The 19,618-nt window shown below is 47.9% G+C and overlaps 1 protein-coding gene across 4 annotated transcripts in view; it reads right to left on the bottom strand.

Moving 5' to 3' along the window:
- DAAM2 (dishevelled associated activator of morphogenesis 2) overlaps positions 1–19,618 on the bottom strand; it is a 119,717-nt gene that overhangs the window by 43,991 nt on the left and 56,108 nt on the right. For 3 of the 4 annotated variants that reach the window (XM_054490872.2, XM_054490878.2, XM_054490876.2), the window contains 4 exons: positions 9,774–9,997; positions 5,244–5,333; positions 1,776–1,850; positions 1,209–1,303 (listed from right to left, as the gene is read on the bottom strand). In XM_054490872.2, the coding sequence (XP_054346847.1) occupies positions 1,209–1,303; positions 1,776–1,850; positions 5,244–5,333; positions 9,774–9,941 (428 nt within the window). In that variant the 5' untranslated portion in view covers positions 9,942–9,997. Of the gene's footprint in view, positions 1–1,208; positions 1,304–1,775; positions 1,851–5,243; positions 5,334–9,773; positions 9,998–17,315; positions 17,481–19,618 lie in introns of all 4 variants that reach the window. The other variant, XM_063666185.1, reaches the window with a different exon arrangement.

The raw sequence follows: 19,618 nt of genomic DNA, 5'->3' as shown, positions 1-19,618 counted from the left end.
TAAGGGAAATTACAATAAATTGGGGTAGGAGACAAACCTGGCAACTTCCCCTCAACCCCTTTATTTCCTGACTACCTCATCCTTTCCTCTATCCCCTTCCCATTCCAGAACCCCACCACTACCAGAATGACAAGAGACAATTAGGATGCTCCCATTCTTCTTGAGGCTGTTTCTAGTCTCCTGGGGAGAGAGCTCAGCTCAGACAACATACACACCCCCATGCAATGGATGGCTAGCTTTTCGCCAGGGGAAGGGTGGAGGGTGGCTCCTGATTGTTTGCTCATTTCCATGGTGTAAATGCTCCCAGCATAGCCAATTTCAAGCTACAGATGTGATGTCATTGAATGCAGAGTTGGGAAGAGATGCATATTTCATAGTGTTTCCATGCACATACAATGCATGTAAACTCAAAAGTATACCTTATAGTAAAATGTAGAAAAATAATTAGGTAATTTGCGAATGAAGAGTTTCAACTATTACCTTTGTTTTGATATAACTTATTGAATCTTAAATTTATACAATCGAAATTTTAATCATAGCTACGTTTAACAACCAGCTTACAAAATTGCTGAAAATTTGACACTTGGCATTCGCCAGCTGGTACTAGCCAGTTCCAGCACACCACGGGGCAGACCCAAACACAAGGAGACCCACTTTGGGCCCCACACGTTGTGGCCTGGGAAGGGAAAGGGGTCCTCCTGTGGCTCCAGGACTTCTACCCCCTTTTCCATGCCTGCAACGTTGCTCCCATTCTAGATGGCAAATCCCATCCAGGGACACCACACCGCCCCCTAGTGGTTGGAGTACTTCTCTACCCGTGCGTCCCTCCTTTCCTGGATGGGGCACTCACCCTGCCCCCTCATCCTCACAAGGCTCTTTCTTTTGTACCTTGTCCATTTGGTCACCCTCCTATTCTATTCCCTTACCAAAAATAAATCAATAAATTTTAAAAAGCACTTGCCCTCGATTCCTCTTTAGAGAGCTCCTCAGGACCTGAGGTTTATCCCACTTTCCCAGGTTTCTCTCCCCTCCTCCCAAGCCCTGGCAGCTTCCCAGGAGAGGAGTAGGGGCTGGGAAGTGAAGTCAGGTGAGGCGGAGTTGGCCAAGAGGACCGGCATGGGAGCAGAGCACTGCACAGGGCTTCGGGAAGGCAAGGAGACCAACTGTGAAGGGACTCGGCAGGAAGCAAGAGGGGGAAACTGAATTACCTCATAGGCTGTGTCCGGAGGGCTGTCTTCAGGTCTTCCACGACTTGGTTCCTCATCTCCGTCTCCTCCTCATCAAACGCGTACAGACTCTGCATCTGAGGGCCAGCAGGTAGAAAGGGGCTGCCTGTCTCCCAACCCTCTGCACTCCAGCTCAGGTGTGACCCAGGGGCCATGCTTGCCTCAGAAAGGGTGAGGCCTCAGGGAATGGTTTACTGAGACCGCGTGTCGGCCCCTGGGAAGACCTAGGTTGTGGGCTGGGACTTCACTTTCCTCATGTGTGAAATGGGGAGAAGTACTGGCCCAGTTTATTTCCCAAGTTTGTGTGATGCCCAAATGGATTTTAAAATGTTTAAATGGTTGGGGTACTCTGAGATTGCCCAGAGGAAGGGTTAATTACCTTAAAATTTCATGAATAACTGGAAAGCTGCTGAACTCCAGTGAGTGGGCAGTGGGGCGTTGAGGAGCAGTAAAAGGCAGTTTGGTGTGTTGGGGGTGGGGGCTGGGGGAATCACTCCCTGCCGTAGCCTTTCCCGGTGGGGGCAGGGCAGGAGAGGGGCAGCCACTCACCGCGGCCATGGAGTTGATGCGGTCGATGTAATAGTCAGGCCAGCTGGTCGCCAGCTTGTTGGGGTCCTCCTGCTCCTGAAACAAGAAAAAGGACAGCATGGACCAACAGGCAAGACAGGCCCGTGGCCTGAGATCCTGAGCTTCATTCAGTGTCAGCAGAGGGATTCATTTCCCAGCTCTGCCCATGTGGGGTGGGTTGGAGGAAATTACTCTCTCCCCCAGGCTTCCATTTCTCCCTTGGTGAAATACGGATGATGAACATTGACTCTCATGGCCAGCCAACGACACGGGCAGAAACTATGCAGGTGTGTGTACTTTCAGTGAACAACGTGCACCATTTTTTAAAAATTCTTTTCTCCTGTTTGCTCAGCTTGTATTTAATGAAATATAATTTCCTGGCTGTTGAACCTAATTCAAATTCCTGTTTATTTTTATGCATCTTTTTACTTTTTCTGATAATCTCATTCTCATATTTCACAAAAGTATTGGTCTGTGACAGTTTGGAAATTTAAAAACTTAAGTCTTTCAGGTAGTTCTAGAACACTAATAGAAAACACTTAGCACATAGTAGGCACTCACTAAATAGTAACTTTAGAAAAAGAGAGAAATTTCCAAGGCCTTGGGCTTTGAAAAGACTCAGGAGAGACCCCCTTAGGCCTGTGATTTAATTCCTGGCAAACTCCTGAATGAGGGGGATGTGCAGCGGGGAGGCAGAGCCCAGATTCGAGGACCTTTGGCCCAGTGCTCAGCCCTCAAGAGACAGGCTCGACTCTACCCCAAGTATGGGCAAGAATGATGGGAGTTAAAGAAATATTAATGTTGACTGAAAATCCAGCCTTCTCCAGCCAAATGGATCTGCTTCTGGGCCTCACACCCATCCTGCTCATTCCTGTTCCTGTGCTCCAGGTCACTTTGGAGGCTCCTCCCCATCTGCTTTCTCCACTCTCCTGCTTCCAAATCCGCATGAAAACTTAACCTCCTCCAGACCCTCCCTGACAAAACACCTCTCTGCCAGCTGCCAGCGGGCCCTGCAGCTCTCAGCTCCATCCACTCGATGTTTTCTATTTTGTTTCACAAAATACAAATCTTAGACCAGTAGAAAAGCTGCTTTGTTTGGGTCTTTATGACTTCACATGGTTAAATGTTAAATTTAATTATGGTTACACGTGTTAAATTCTCCATGACTGAAGGCCAAACATTCTGCCTTCTGCCTTGGGGAGGGGAATCAGCACCAAAAACAATTGCGTCGGCAAACACATCCTTTCCTGCACTTGCTGGCTCATCACTTACCCATATGCCATATGCACTGAATGGGGACCTACTAGATGCCAGTCACCATGCTGAGCTCTGAAAGTACGGAGTAAAGAGTCATGGTCTCTGCCTTCCATGTAACAGTCCAGTGCCAGAGAAAGGGCGGTAAATGTTCTATGGTAGAGCCACCAACAGCAGACCTTGGGGGGTGATCCATCCAACACAGAAGGCTGTAGGGGGTTGGCATAGTGGTCTAAGAACACTGGGCTATTAAAGAGCATTACAGCTAAGACAGGTGGGGAGGGTGTTATAGACAGAGGAAGTGCCATGTGGGAAGGTGGAAGGGTGTGAAAGTGTGTGGGGAAATTACAATTTGGTTTGGAAGGCAGTGAGAGATGCCTTCTATTTTAATAAATCTTTATTTTTTTTTTTTTTTGGAGATGGAGTTTCACTCTTGTTGCCCAGGCTGGAGTGCAATGGCATGATCTCAGCTAACCACAATCTCCACCTCCCAGGTTCAAGTGATTCTCCTGCCTCAGCCTCCCGAGTAGCTGGGATTACAGGCATGTGCCACCCCGCCTGGCTAGTTTTGTATTTTTTTTTTAGTAGAAATGGGGTTTCTCCATGTTGGTCAGGCTGGTCTCGAACTCCCAACCTCAGATGATCCGCACACCTCAGCCTCCCAAAGTGCTGGGATTACAGGCGTAAGCCACCATGCCTGGCCTTTTTTTTTTTTTTTTTTTAGCAGCTGTAGAAGAGACCAACTCAAGGGAACTCCATAGTAAATCAATTTGGAAAATGGAGAATCATGAGATATGATTAATTGCACCTGAAATTTCTGTCCTTCCTTCCTTCTTTCCATGATTTGAGCTTTTTAAAGACCTGCTTTTCTCACAATGAGATGCATAAACACAGAGTGTTATATTCTGCAGGTGCTTAATAAGCATGCATCAAGTATACTAGACAATGGCTTATAGTGTGTGCAGCCCATGCCTCTTGTCACAGGTCCTCAGCCTCTAGCACTATTTTACCCAGCAGTCTCGGGTTCTAGCAATGGGCAGTCACTTCCCATAACGGACTGGGTGGGCTGTGGGTGAGTTTTGCCTCTCTAGGCCTTCTTGGCCTCATTTGTAGAATAAAGAATGAGACTGTGGTGGCACTGTGTTGTTTTCCAGGTTCCTGCAACTCTGAAATGGTGTATATTTCAATCCTCCAATGTTACAAGGTCAGTCTGGCTCAGTGTGGAGACCTGGGAACGGGATAAAGGTCTTCAGCAGGAAGAGTGAGAGAAGAGCTATGAGCAGGCACAGGAGCACAGAGGAGACATGGCTCAGACTCCGCCCAGACCTTCCTGTCTCCTCCCAGGAGGGAGGGAGCCTAAGCCTCAGGCGTGGGAATAGCTAGGCTCTGGTCCCCAAACACCAAAGCAATGTAGAAGGGAAGAATAACAAGTTTTAGACTTGGGACTCAAGTCTGAAAACTGGGAGGGTGGAGGGGAGAGAAGGAAAGTAGGCCATGAAAAGAAAATTCAGGAGTAAAAGAAATAGACTAAAATAGAAAGGGGGCAAGAGCGAGACGTAGAGACAGAGGCAAGCTGAAGAAACACGGAGATGGAGACAGTAGAGAGAAGAAAGCATAGCCGCTGGGAAAGCAGAAGGGAGGACATCAAGTCCAATTAAGCCCGACTGGAGCTCAGCATACCCCTTCTAGGGAGGGCCATAGCAGGAGGCTAACAGCATCTTTTAATAAGCAAGAAGAGAGGGAGGATATGCTGAGGAGAACATGGACGGATGTGTGAGCCCTAGCCTGGGACAGAGTAGAGGCTAAAGATCCAAAAGAGGACACCCCTGCCCCCCAAACTGATTTCTTATAGCAAAGCTGCTCTAGGTATGGTCCATGATGCCCACCCTCCATGCCTGGGAGCAGGCACGAGAGAGTCCAGACTCTGCTTCTTTGTCTCTCTCCCAGCCAGCTCCAGTCCTGGGATGCAGCAGGTCCTGCTTTAAGCGTTTTTGAAAAAGAGAATCCTATTTCTTTGAGTGTAAGCTCCAGGAGAGCAGAATTTCCTTTTTCTATTTTATTCACTGTTGCTCCTCCAACACCTAGAATGGTGCTGGCACATAATAAACATCAGGTGAACGCATGAGCAGGCAAGGCAGCAAGAGCCACCCCATGCCATGAACCCTGAGATGTTGCCAGAGGGGTCAGAGAGGGCACCTTCTTCTTGCTGCAGTAGATCTGCCATTTCTTCTCAGGGGGCAGTGCAAACATAGCCTCTCGGTTTTTGTCAGTGAGATCCAATTCATCCTGGAAAGACAATAAGAAAAAATATGTCTGACACTAGGAATGGTTGAGATTAGAATAGTCAGCCCTGCAGGAAATTATAATTCCCCCAAATCAGTTCCTCAGCCTACTATCTTCCTCCCGAAGAGCACCAAAGATATGATAGGGCATTTCTTTTTCTATGAGAAATACAGCCCCATCCCCTTGCCTCAACCAACCCTATGTGTCTTCTATTGCACTCCCTTTACTTCCTGTCCACCTCCAACCTTGTCTCTGCAAATCCACCCTCCTGCTTCAGGTCACCCTGTTCCTTGCCCATCTCCTGCATTGCTTTGCTAGCTCCTGATCCTCTTGCCCCGGGGTTTCTTGTCTTCCATCCCTTGTCATTCTTAAGCTTGTGGACACCATAATACAAAGCCTAACAAAGAAGGGAATTGTCTACAGATCTAGTTCGGCCTCTCTCAGATTCTTGCCCCCTCCTTCACGTCTACCTGCCCTTCGAATCTCTCCCCTAGACATTCTCTGGCTCCCCCAAACTCAGCATGGGCTCTAGCACAGGCTGGAGAGAGCTGGTGAGGACAAGGGGCTGATCAGAGTAGGATGGGCGAGCCATGCCCAGGGAGGCATTGATCTGCTTCCGAGGGAGGTAGTGCCTGCTGGAGGCAGCCCCTCCCACTGCAGGACCACCAAAAGAAGGCGCAGGGCTCCATCAGGCTAGTCCAAACTTTCCAAGGAGCTAACTGGAACTTTATGAGGTCATATTTGGGGTAACTCCATAGGTATTTTAGGGTGAATTTGAAGGTTTTGCTGTGCTACACGGCCCCTGAAAAGCTCTCTTTTTGAAGCTGCCTCTCCTGTCATTCATGAGCAATGCCAGGGCTAATCAAAGGACTAGTTAATGGGCCATGGAGAACATAGTGTGCTTTTTTTAAAATCGAAAGCAAAACTTGCATTAAGCATAACAAAGCATAATATTACTAATCTTTATATTTTCAAATACAATAAACAGTGAAAACAATATCTAAGGAAGTATAATAGTCTTAAATTTTGATATATGTAAACTTTTCCCTATACTTTTATTCAAGGGATAATATTAAGACTTTATTCTCTCACCTAGATCAGAACTGCCTAATAGAAAGATAACATGGGCGACATGTATTTTCCATTTTTTCTAGTCACATTAAAAAATTTAAAAGAAATAGGTGAAGTCAATTTTAATAATACATTTTAAACCAGTAAATCTAAAATATAATCATTTAAACATATAATCATGTAGAACATGAATAATGAGATATTTTACATTCCTTTTTTCACACTAAGTCTTCAAAATCTGGTGTGCATTTTACAGTTACAGTTCATCTCAATTCAGATGAGCCAGTAGCCCCACGTGGCCAGGGACTGCCATTCAGACAGCACAGACAAGGATTATTTGAAATAATATCCATCAGTTCACCTGCCTCTGGAACTAAAGACTTGCAGATTTAATCCCAAACAAAAGTTCTTCCCTAGAACTGCTCTCTATATATCCCAGGAAGTTCTTTGTCAAAATTCCCAGAATGCTGTTTGAGGTTTCTTTCCCACGATCAACATCAGAAATAAATGAAAAAGGAGAGTTATGTGCACCTTACATTTCCCAATACAAACTCTGTACCTCTTCAACCTCTGTGCCTTTGTTTATACAGTGAGTCCTACCTGGACAGGGCTCCGCACCCACTCACACTAAGGACCTGGTCTAATTTCTAGGGCACGTTGTCAGCCTCCTCCCGCAAGTCTTCAGTAGACCTTCCCAGGTAAGAAGAATCTCTCCCTTCCTGAACTACAGAGCAGTTCCACGTGAGCTTGTATTCAGATTACTAATGCACTTGTCTTTTCCAGCCAGTGGTCTCTATACCTCTAAGTCAATGGTAGTTTTGCTCAGCCTAGGCAGCACATGACTGACTGCTGACTGCTCGCTCCTTATTAAACCTCACTTCCCTGGTTTCTTTAGCAACTACCCTCCTGAGCAGTCTCTCCTGCTTCACCCTATGTTCCTGCGTGGGCTTCCTTGATGACTTCTCCTCTTTTATCCTACCTTTAAATGTAGAAGTCCCTCAGGGCACCATCCTCCCTCACCTGTTCCCCAGGACTCAGTTATTATCTCAAACTCTCTCAAACTTGTACCCCTAGGCCAACAGTTTCCTGAGCTCCAGACCCTGGGGCCCAACTGTCTCCGGTACATCTCTACTCTGATGTACTTACGTAGAGTTACTATGTCCCAGGCACTGTTCTAAGTGTGTGATGTTTATTCATAAATAAATAACAACTTATAACAACTCATTTTACAGATAAGGAAACTGATACACAGAAAGAATGTGTGAATTGAGTTCATCATCCCAGCCCCCTCAACTTGAATCTCCTCCAGTATATCCTATCCTGTCCAGGTCCCCAACATCCATCCAACACTTCATGTCAGAAACCAGGGTGTTCTTTGATTCCTACTCACTCTTTGATCATACCAAGACCTATTATCTTTCCTCCTAAACAGCTCTTGAATCTGTCCACTTCTCTCCATCCTCACTGCTAATACTTTAGTCTAAGGCACCCTTCTCTCTAACCTGTATGATTAGGAGGCAAAAGCCTCCAAATGGTCAACCCAGAACCCTTCTTTAGCAGAGCACCTTGTGTGGTCTGTTAGAAAAGCAGATCAGATCACCTCAAATCCCTACTTAAAATCTTCCATGGCTTTCCACTGCCCTTAGGGTTTAATCCAAAAACTTTAGTTCTTCTGGTCTTCACTGTGTACCCCAAAAGGACCCAGCTCCTTTCTGACTTGAGACTCACATATGCCGTTTCTTCTGCAGGAGACCCTCTGTCATTGTCCCGAACCTCATTCACTGATCTAATCATCTCAGTGGAAATGTCACTGCTCACAGAGACCATTGCGACTTCTCCCAGTCTAGAATACAGCTCCCTGCTAGACATTCCCATGCCCCCACCTCCCGAATGCTCCCTGTCCTAGCACTCATCACACTTGTCACTGCTTCTCAAGATCAGTCTTCCCTACTAGGCTTTCACATTCTTGGAGGCAAAGGAGGTCTCTGGTGGCTCATCACTACATCCCTAGGACCCCCATACAGCCCAGCACCCAGCAGGCTCTCCAAGAAATACTGTTCACTTGTTTGAGAGATACATGATGCTATTCTTCTTGCAGGCAAGACTTGTCTGACTCACCCTTGTTTTTGCTAAAGTGCCATGCAAGGGTCCCTGTCCTGAAGATGCTCAGTAAATATTTGTCGAATAAAAGAGCCAAAGAAAGGAACACTGCCTATCATGTCCTTCTTTCAAAACTCACTCTACTCAAGAAAATATCCCTAACACTAATCAGGCTCCAGATATTATTCTACACTAGCAAACGCTTTGCCCCCACTACATGCCCCATCCAGAGGAAAGCTAAAAAATCGGGAAACAGTTGAGTTTTCCTAAACCTAATGTGACAAGGAAGCTGGACACCTTTCTCATATAACCTGCATAATCTCATCTTACAGGGACCCTGTTATTTAAAGAGCTGGATTGGCTTAACCAGGTGTATCTATTAGCAAATACAAGTATAAAACCGCATTCCAACCACATGGCCTTGTTTCTTTACTGGCTTTACTAATGGCCCACCACAGAATGAGTGACCAAGAGCTAATGGTAGATGAACGTGTACTTCTGGCTCTTTACCAGGCCTGGGACCTCCCTTGGTGTGCAGACTTTGTCTCACCACCAGACCTCCAAAGAGAGAAGGAATCATGCTTCTTTCCTAGCCTGTCTATTTGTGGCCAGGGTATAAAGCTGCACACAGGACTTATCACAAGGGCAGTCTGAAGGCTGGTCTGGGCGGGCATTGCAGAATCAGCACAGGCTGGTCCGGGTGTGAATGGCAGAGCTTCCGCCTGCCCCTTGCTAAGCACAGCATATAATCATCCCAGGCCTGAACTGGGACCCCAGGCATGACATAGGCATTTCCACCTCCAGGTTCCTAGCCAATCATCCCCTGTTCTGAGGTGCACAGTGTCTGCCCACAGAATCCCACTCTGTCCCTTCTTTGTGCCTCAGACATTAAAAGATCCCAGGGAAACTCCAAGGAGCAGAAGAGAGAAAGGCATCAAATGTTCTGATGTTCTTTGAGATGTCTCACCATCTTATTTTGCAAAACCCAGAGCTGCTCCTTCCTATGATAACCTAATTACTGCACCATGTGATCTACAATCCAATGCAGAGAGGAGGTAGGACCATTCTTCTGGGGACACACTTTATGCTGTCCATCCCAGTGAGAGACTCTGGTTCCCCAACATAGCTGAGGTGTCCTGGGGGCCTACCTCCTCCTAAGAGGAGTTTTGAGAGATGGAGACCCCAGCACAGGGGCCCTGCCCTCTGTCCAGTTCTGCCTCTCCATCCACCCTCCTCCCCATTGTCACTGTCTCTCCCCACCCTCTCACTGACCACCAGCTCTGCAAAGCGGATGTTGAGCTCCTCTGCGTTCGGGATGGGGCTGGAGAACTCCATGAACTGCAGAGGGTGGTTGTCCCGGAGGTTGATTTCGGGGATGTCACTGCCCCCGAAGCAGCACAGGAAGCCCAGGCCATGGCGGCTCCTCTTGCGGGGGGCCATGGTCACTGCAGGCCAGGGGGCGTCAGCAGGCAGATGCCCTAGGTCCTCATTGTGATCTGGACAGGAGGAGAGAACATAGGGTGGTCAGGCATACAGTCAGATAGGCCAGGGCAGAGGTCACTCTGCCTTCATAACCTCTGTCCCACAGGCTGCTGGGAGCCCTCAACCCAATAGCAAAGCCCCCCGCCCTCCCGCCCTTCCTCCCACAGCATCCCTCTCTTCCCTCCAGCTCTTCCCACCTGGAGGCATTTACATATCCTCCCCAACATGTCCTCTGAGTGTTACCTGCCAAGACACTTTCATATTCCCCTTCCTTGCCCTCAGAGAATAACAAAGGCTGGGGTCACTGAATGTGACTTCCATGTGGCCACAGCTGACTTTCCATAAATGTGCAGATGGGATCCTATTCCCTGTCTTCTATAAGATCAGCTTCCAGCAAGGCTCCCTTACTCACTTGATTTATTTCTGGGTCTGGGGATAACTGATTTAAAGGCATGGACCAATGGGGAGGAAAGAGTTAAAGAATGCTGGCAGAGGGAACACTGAGCTAATGATGTGGCATAGCTCCTAGCACCTGGGTCTCCAGAGCAGGAGAGGACGGAAGACTACAGAGGCTTGTACAGTTTTCTGCTCAGTTTTCTGTACAGGCATGTTTGGATGAATGTTAAATAGCAACAAGCAGTGGTTCACTGATCCTTCTAGAAGGAGGCGGCCAGTTGTCCTCAGAGAGTTACCCAGGGGAGTCAGAGCAAAGCCTGGGTACAGAAATAGGACTGATCATTGGAATGGTATTTGACATCTGCTCAGATTTTCGGAAGAAATCTGCTCAGATTTTCTTTTCAGACCAACCGACCATAGAGAACACTGTTCTGTCCAGAGACCAGAACTGATGGACATTTAACAGCTAAGTAGTCTTTGGAACAGAAAGGGTCAAGGCTTTGGCTCACCACGAGGAAAGCCTAGGTCAATGATGACCAGCTTGAGAAAGAACACTACCCCTGTCATTGGTGCCACATGGCCTCTAGATCAATTCAATCCAACAACCGGTACACATGCCTCCTGAGAGGCAGAACCATCCTCAACCACCAGTTCCTGACAACCTAGGGGGGTTCAGTAGAGAGACCATAGCTTATGTACCAAACTGCTACCCAGCCAGATTCTCCCCATCCTATACTTATAGATCTTAATTTTTTGGCCATAAAATGGAATTCTGTTTTTATCCCTGTTGAGTATCATTGGTTTGCAGTCAAGATATTCTAGAATTCTGATTCTTAGCTATTTCTCCTGGACTCAGATTAACAGATTAGAATGCCTCTGTAGTCATCATGCACATCATTGCTAAAAATGTTGACCACATCAAGGACACAGACCCTAATGACACAAAAACCTGATCCAGGAATGCCAGGGAACTTTCATCAATACTCTCAGGGGACAGTCCTTCAACCAGCTCTAAATCTATGTAACTATGCTCTCATCTAGCCCTCTTTTCTATAAAGTCAACATGAGAGATTTCCCCTAAAGCCCTGTAGAACACAAGATATGCTAAATCTATGACACTTCTTTGAACCAAGCTCTAGAATCTTATCAAAAGAGAGAACAAGATAAATGTGGCATAATTTGTTCCTAGTGAACTCAGGGTAACTTCTAGAGAACACTGCTGTATTTCCTAAGTCCTAGCTAATAATTTAGTATAATCTCATCTGGCCTCTCATACATCATGCTCTATTTTAACTGTCATTCTAGAATTTTTTACCAGCTCCATTTTATCTTTCTTTATAAACTTTGTGACAGAATTTTTAATAGGCCCAGAAAAGCCTCAAATAACACATTATGAAAGATTGCCCTTGTATTACCGGTTATCTTTTTGCTACTGGCTCTCACAAATATAGTGAGGGCTCCTGGAGGGCAGGGGCTGTGTCTCCTGCTTCTTTGACAGCCATCCCCATTTCTATAGCCAATAAAAGCCTTGTGCTTCATGGGGGTTCAATAAATATTTCTTGACCATTTGGGAAGTGACCTATTCTCACGGAAAAGGAGGAAAGAGGGGTCCTTATTAATCAGTCAAAAAATACTGATGGAAATCTTGACTACTAGCAATTAATAAGCAATCAACAACCTTTGTAAGGAAAAAGAGAACCGTCCTAGAGGCTGAGGGTAGCAGAAGCAGCCAGCAGGCTAGCACAGCAATCCAGGGAAATGGCAGCAAAGACCTGGAGTAGGTTAGCATTAGAGTAAAACAGAGAGGAAGGGGGACTTTGGGGTTCCCCTGGGACTTGACAGCCAATGGCAAAGAGTGGGCAAGACAAAGCCCTGGTCTCTGACCATTAGGGTTAGTAAAGCACCAACTCTGCAGGCAGGTAGGGGTGGAATCCCTGGGGTCCCCTGCCCATTGTGTGGGATGATCACATGGAATACAGACCAGATCCCCTTGGTTCCATCAGCCTCCAGAACGCAGCTGTAGCTGGCAAGCAAGACTGCTTTGTTCAGGGCACAAGGCATGGGAAGGGGGCTCCGAGTGGCAGCAGAGAGGCTGGGGTGACAGCACCACGGGGTTCTAGGGAGGGACAAGGAGAACCTGTGACCCCTCTTCCTGCCTTTACTTCCCCAGCCTCTTGTTCCCTAGTCTCCCTCTTACCTTTCTTGGCTCTACTAGAGGAATCAGACATGGCGGCAGGGGTGGTGGCATATAGCTGGTGTACCTTGGCGCAGTCTCACACCAGCTGTTTACAGCCATGATTGCTCTGACTGGCCAGGGCCTGTGCCATACCTGTTGTTAAATATTAGAGCATCTCCCCTGAGTACAGGGAGTGAGGCACAGTGGCCCTCAGGAGAGGAGAAGTAGACACAGACCCTGCGAACAGGAATTACCATCCCCCGAGAGAAGGACCTCGTGCATTCAGGGGGCTGCTGCATATGCGTCTTTTTGAGGGACTGCGTGTATGACAGCTCCCAAGTATGTTTATGTTCCTGAGGACAATGCCCTCCCAACCAAACCCTAAGTCTTTCCTTGCCTCTCTTTCTTAAGGCCCCATCTGAACATCCAAGACTAAAATCACAGGTTCTTTGCCAAAAGAGACCTCAGAAATCATGTCACTTCATGGTAGAGATCCGAAAATGAAGGTCCAAAGAGGAACTGTCTTATCTGAGGTCACACGCCTAGGAACAGAGCTGAGATTAAAACCCAGGACTCCAGCAGCCAGGCTGTGGTCCGGTCACTGCCCCAGCAGACCTTGTCTTCCCTGTCAATGGGCTTTTTTTCTTACCTTGCCTTCAGCTCCCCCATAGCCATAGCCTCCCTCCGCTAGAGCAGATCAATCTCTACAGCTTAGTTTAGAAATCCCTCTAGAGAGCAGGAGAGGTTTATAGAGGCTCCAAATGCTGCCTCCTTCTCCTCATCAGTAGGAGCTGCTTCCATCATCTGAACCCTAATTCCTCACCCGCTCCTGCTCTGACACCTCTTTCACTCTAGCTTCCTAGTGGCAAGGCAGGGTGGGGAGCAGAGGCTTTGAAGTCAGGAGACTGGGATTCCCCTACCTTTGTTTTCTCAGCTAGTGCCTATGAGTACTCTTCACCTCTGAAGCCCCAGGTTCCTCATCTGTGACACCCTGATCACATCACAGGGTCTTCCTCGCTGGGTTTCAGTGAGGAGTACAGGAAGTAACAGAAGTGAAATGCCTGGAGCACACTGGGTGACACTAGAGAAAGTGCCACCCTGCAGCAGGCCTCCATTCCCATCATCGCCAGCAAGGTGAGACTCGCCCTGCCCAGAGCCTGCAAGCCTCAGCACTTCTCCAGGCAATGATGGGGTGACCAAGGCCTGGCATTCTGGGAATTTGCCTGGCCAGATTTATGAAGTCACCCAGCTCCACCTTCCTCTAGGCCAGGGGAGCTGTGCTTTTCCCTGGGCTCTGAGCTATCTCTAGGTAGAAAGATAAGCAAATCTTCATCACTAGCCCTGGACAGGGAGAGGAGAAGGTGAAGTGGCCATAGGAATTCATTTCTGCAAAATCTCTTTAGAAGACGAACAATGAGGTTTCTACCTCGGAGGAGAACTGAGAAGCAATTTGGAGAAAAGGGGATGCAAAGACAGAAGGAAACCCAGTGGACTTGAACTCAGGCCAGAGAGATTTCAACTGCCCCCACCTCCACCCACTTTTCTCTCCATGAAAACTTCCCCAGCAACAGCAGCTCCCTGCCCTCCACATCCTGTCTCCTTGCTCCCTCCCCTCTTCCTGTGGGGACAAGGTCTCCTCAGGACTGTTAGTCCCCAAGCACAGACCAACTGGCCTAAGACACCAAACCATAGGTCACAGCCAGTTAAGCAACACTTCTCGTGGCTCCAGCCTGACTGCATCCATCACCGTCACAGTCTCTCTACACTGTAGTGAAAGCACATTGCCTGTCCCAGTTTTGTCACTCACCAGCGGGGGTTCAGCAGGCCATGGTGTTAGTCTCTTTGGGCCTCAGTTTCCTTTCTGTGCAATGGCAGGGTTTGACTAAAGACCTCCAAGGACTTTACCAGCTCTGACCTTTCATACTGCCCGCGCAATCCTATTCCCAAAGGCTTCCCAAGGGGCTGTCCTCTGCCTGTACTGAGCACTTCCCCCACATTGCTCTCCGAGCCAGGAAGGACTTCCTACCACTTGAGCTGATTCCTTCCATTTGGTTGGTAAAAATGCAATCCTAGCCCTTACCCTCAAACCCTAACCCCTAGCCACTGCACACACCAGCTTTTACATTTCAGGACTTCAAAAGCCCCATATCATCAGTGTTTATCCCTCAGTCTTACATAGAAGCAGAATAATACTAACACTTGAGACTTTCCTATGTGCCAGACACTGGCTATGTGGACATTTTATTCCCTCAACAACTCTCTGAGATAATTGGCTTCATTTTATAGAACTTATGGAGAAAAAACCAAAAATGCAACAACAAAAACAAAAGCCACAAAAACTGTGGTTCAGAGTGGTTAAGTAGCTTGCCTAAGGTCACACAGCTAGTTAGGGACATAGCTAGGATTCAAACCCAGGACTGTCTGACTCTAAAGCGGTAAGCCACTAAGCCATAAGGCACATGTCCAGAAAGTATCCTAAGCTGAGATCTGCTCAGAGTTTTCTCAAGTGTTACACAGATTCATATTCAATAATTCATGATTCTGCATTTCCTGTGAGCTGGGCCAGGTGTTCTCACAGCTGGGCAATCTCATTTCAGCTTCACAATGACCTTGTAAGGTGGTTATTATTATCCCCTCTTACAGATAAAAATATTGAGGCTTCAGGAGCTGTTACATGGCTTGGTCTATGACACCCAGCTGCTAAGAGATAGAGCTAGGACTCACAAGTATTCTTACTCTAAGCCTAATGGTCTTGTCACAGAACCAAAGCTGACTCATGAGCCCCTCCTCTAGCTCTTGGGGACAATGCTGTTGCTTTGGGACATTCAAATTCCCTCCTATCAAACTGCCTCCTTTCCTACCTTCAGACACAGGGGTAACAGGACAAGGACATGGTATTGACTATCCCTGGCCACTTTCAAGGTACCTACTGAGAACCAGGTACTATACTGATAATTTTCTGCATTATCTCATTTATTCTCCCAACCCTACAATGATATCATGATCCCTTCTTACTGATGATGACATTAAGAGTCTCAAAGGTCAGGCAAGTTGCCCAAAGACCAAGTTTTAGAAGTGAAAGGGCTGGGTTTGAGGACAGTACTGTCTCATTCAAACAAATGTGCTTTTGGCCAGCTTCTAGCCATGTGTTGAACACTGACCTGTGATGAAGACCCAGGAGTAAACAAGGTGTGATCCCTTTCCTAAAGGTGTCCTCCTAGTGGGGGAGCAATGGGAGTCCAGGCAGTGACAACGAAGAGAGTTAGAGAGCAAGGTGTTTGGGCAGCCCTGAGAAGGAGGACCTGGTCCAGCCTGGGGGGTGGGGGGTAAAAGGGAAGTCAGGGCAGGCTTCCAGGAGGAGCAGACATTGAGCCAGCCTTGAAAGAGAGGAGAGAATCAAGGAGGGGTGCAAGGGGGGGAAAAGGGCACTCCAGGCAAGGAAAACGGCATAAGCAGAGGCACAGAAGGAAGAGCACGGCATGTGTGAGCCCAGAGTCCTGACCAGTGGCTTCATCCTTTGGTTGCTAAATCAACAGGCAAAGCAAATGGAAAGGGTATGTGAGTACCCTGGTTTGATGGCAGAGCTGCGGGCATCCTGTGGAGCCTGTTCCTTTGCCCTCCTCTCCCCACCAGGTCCCCTGGGGCTGGGGCTGGGGCTGGGGCTGGGAATGGGGCTCAGAGCTTCCCAGAGCTGCTACATGGAACATAAGGAATGTAAACAATTTCCTGCTCCACAGGCGGACATTGCTCCCTATACGCTGACCCTCCACGTGCCATGTGCCGCTGGGAGTCACCCAGGAAATGGCCCCAGGCCCAGCTTGGGGCCTGGCTCCCAAAGGAAGAATCTATGCTTTTCCATCCCGTGTCCCAAGTGACACTACCAGACTCTCTGCCCACCCATCTCCCCACTGCCCACCTACGCCACACCTGCTTCCACCCCAAGCCTCTGCAGACCGTCTCCTCAAGCTGGTGGACAGCAAGCAGGCCTGGGGATTCCTCTTAGCTCTAATCCATCCACTTCCTCCCTGAAGCTGTTGAATTACCATCACCCAACTCTACCCTACACACTCAGCTGAATTCTGTTCAATTGCCATCAACTCTAACCAGGTGACTTCAAACAAGTTACTTGGCCTCTCTGAGCCTCAGTTTCTTCAGCCATAAAATAGGGGAAATATAATAGTACATAATTCATAGGGTTGTCAGGAGGATTAAATTAGTTAATATTTGTAAAGCATTTGGAATAGAGCCTAGTAAAAGTAAAGACTATTAATAGCTACACAGATAAGCTGCTGTTCTACTTGTGAAGATACCTGAATGTTGACGGTATTACAGAGAGTTTTCTTTCTGTAATTTCATTAGTTTTACATATTACTATAGGGCTTGGCAGATATTACAGGGGCCACGTTCAGCCCACAGGCTGTTTTTGTAAATACAGTTTTACTGGAACAGTCATGCACATTCATTTAAGTATTGTCTATGGCTACTACCATGCAACAGAGACCGTATGGCCCACAAAGCCAAAAACCCTTACTATCTGGCCCGTTATAGAAAGACTGCCAACTCCTGGATTATTGGATTGATTCCTATGCAACAGACAATATCCCATTATTTTTAGCCCATAAAAACACCGATTTCCTATGATTCCACTTAATATATCGTACTGGCTCCTCACTTGTACTATATGACCCATTGAGAGCGTTGCCCTCTAAATCCAGTGATTTCAACCATAATAAAGATATAATTATTTATTGAGCACCTACCATGTTCGAGGTTTATCTCAAACTTTCATCTTCCCTTTTTACAGATGAAGAAACTTGAGGCTCAGAAGGACGCTAGGTATGAACCTAGGAACTCAAACCAGGTCTCCAGACACCACTGCTTCCCTGAACAATCTGACTGACTTGTACTGTGAGCCTCGGGCAGGGCTGGGGGAGACACAAGGAGCACTTTCAAAAATAAGCACACACTCTTTCCAGGATTGGGGGAGCTATTCTTAGCAGCCGCCTAAATTACGGTTTCCCCCTATGCTCTGGAAAAGGCAAAGAAAGCAAAAGTAAATTATCTCAGCCCTTGAGTCGCCTCTGTGCAGGCCTAGGGGTGGGAGACACAGGGAGGCATCGCTGAGACCCGAGAAGAGGAAGGAGAGAAAGGACCGTCTTTCTGGAAAAGTGAAACTGAAAATCCCTCAGAGTGGCATTTCTCAAACTTGGGGGTGATGGTGGGAGGTGAGGATTTTCCAACTGTTTTTCTCATTTTGAGAAATGGTAAAGAGAATAAAGGTTTCTTTGACTCACTAGGGCACTAAACAAGCAGATGATAGTTCTCCAAGGTCATGGTCAAATATCCATTCATTCATTCATTCATTTATCCATTTATCCATTCATCCACCCACCCACCCACCGAGTAAATGCCATGTATAAAGCAATGTTCTGGGTGTCTTAGATGAGCCTGACATCAGATCCTAGGATGTAAGGGAGGCAAGGAGGTACGGCTCCAGGCCCTGGGACTGTAGGTGGGGAAGAGTGACTTCTGGCTGGAAGGATCTGGAACATTCACCAGAGGAAGTGTCAACAAAGCTGGGCCTCAGAAGAAGAGAGGGCGTCAGCACATGCCAGGGGCTCAGGGGGTGTCCAGGAAAGCATTCTCAACAAGTGGCATGCCAGAGTGAGAACGTGGCACCAACGACAGCCCAAATGAATGAGAAGCTCTACCAGGGTGGTTCCACTGCACCTCTCAGGGCTCAAAGAGGTGCAGTGGGAACCAAAACTACAGCCAGAAAAAGGAGGGCCTTGAGTGCCAGGGGAAGGGGGAAGAAGGAAGAAGCCATTGGAGAGTGTGCGGCTTGTTGCTGATTAGTTCTTTGGCTTATGGTAGAGGAGAGAGTTTGTGAGGTCTGAGATTAGAAGAGACATTTCTGGTGGCACTGTATGGGGTGGGAAGACAGGAGGGAGAAGTGGAAGACGGGAAGAGTTAGGAGGCAAGTCTGTGTGTCTGGGTAGAAGGAAATGAGACCCTGAACCGCCAAGAATAGAGAGGAAGGGGTGGATGCTGGTGGTGCCATGGAGGGGTGCCGGCACGTGAGTGAGAAGATGAGGGGTTGGACACACAGAGCAAGGACCTGGGCTGACTATGAACCTGGGGAGCATGGAGAGCTCTCTGGGCAACAGCTATGAAGTGAAAGAGAAGGAATTTTAGCGCCCATGTCTCTGCTACCCATTAGCGCCGTAAGTCTGGGGCTCCTGGCCAAAGGGAAATCACCCTACACAGGAGAACCCGAGGCCTCGCCCCCTCTGCTTCCAGAAGCCAAGCCCCTCCTCTGGCTCACACAGACGAGGCTGCTGTTACTGAAAGGCGCAGGGAAAGGAGCCTCCAGCTTTCTTCTGTGCTCCACTCCCAGCTCTCCCACCAGAGCAACCCATCACTGAGGCCTCAGCACCGATCTACAGCCCAGGACTAGGAGAAGCCCCCACTGGCTACTATTCCTGATCCTCTCTCCCAGGGTCCCAGCACAAAAAGCATTCTGTCACTCTTGAGGGAAGGACCTCGAGGTTCTGTCAGGCCAACTCTGCCCTAGAAACCCAGCGAGGCCTGTGCACATGGCCCCACCTGGCCCCCGGGGCTGCACCTTCTGCAGTACAAGGTGACCTTCCTGCCTTTCTACCAGAACGGCCTCTGCTCCTGCCTCAGGACCCACAGGCACAGTCCATCTCCTCAGGGAGGGCAGACTGGGATGGGGCAGTAACTAGGGAGTAGGATGGGAGCTGAGCTGGCCCCTGAAAGGCAAATGTGGTTGAAAATGTAGATCCAGGGTGACTCCTTTCCTCCTCCTAAATGTTGTGTGTACAATTTCACCACTTTATTCATTCTTTCAAACAAATATTTGTTGGGCCCCTAAGTACCGTGCTAAGAGCTGTAAAAATGTATAAGCATGAGTTCAGTTTGGTTGGGAAGGGAGACAAATAAATATAATAAAGTGTGGACATGGTTATGATAAGGGAAGTACAAAGGTTTGAGTCTGAGGAATGTCTGCAGAACTGTATCCCAGCGGGGGTTCTAGTCCACC

This window comes from Pongo pygmaeus, chromosome 5 (genome assembly GCF_028885625.2).
Source record: "Pongo pygmaeus isolate AG05252 chromosome 5, NHGRI_mPonPyg2-v2.0_pri, whole genome shotgun sequence".
Lineage (NCBI taxonomy): Eukaryota > Metazoa > Chordata > Mammalia > Primates > Hominidae > Pongo > Pongo pygmaeus.
Note: the sequence above shows the minus strand (reverse complement) of the source record. Positions and strands in the feature narration are given on the sequence as shown.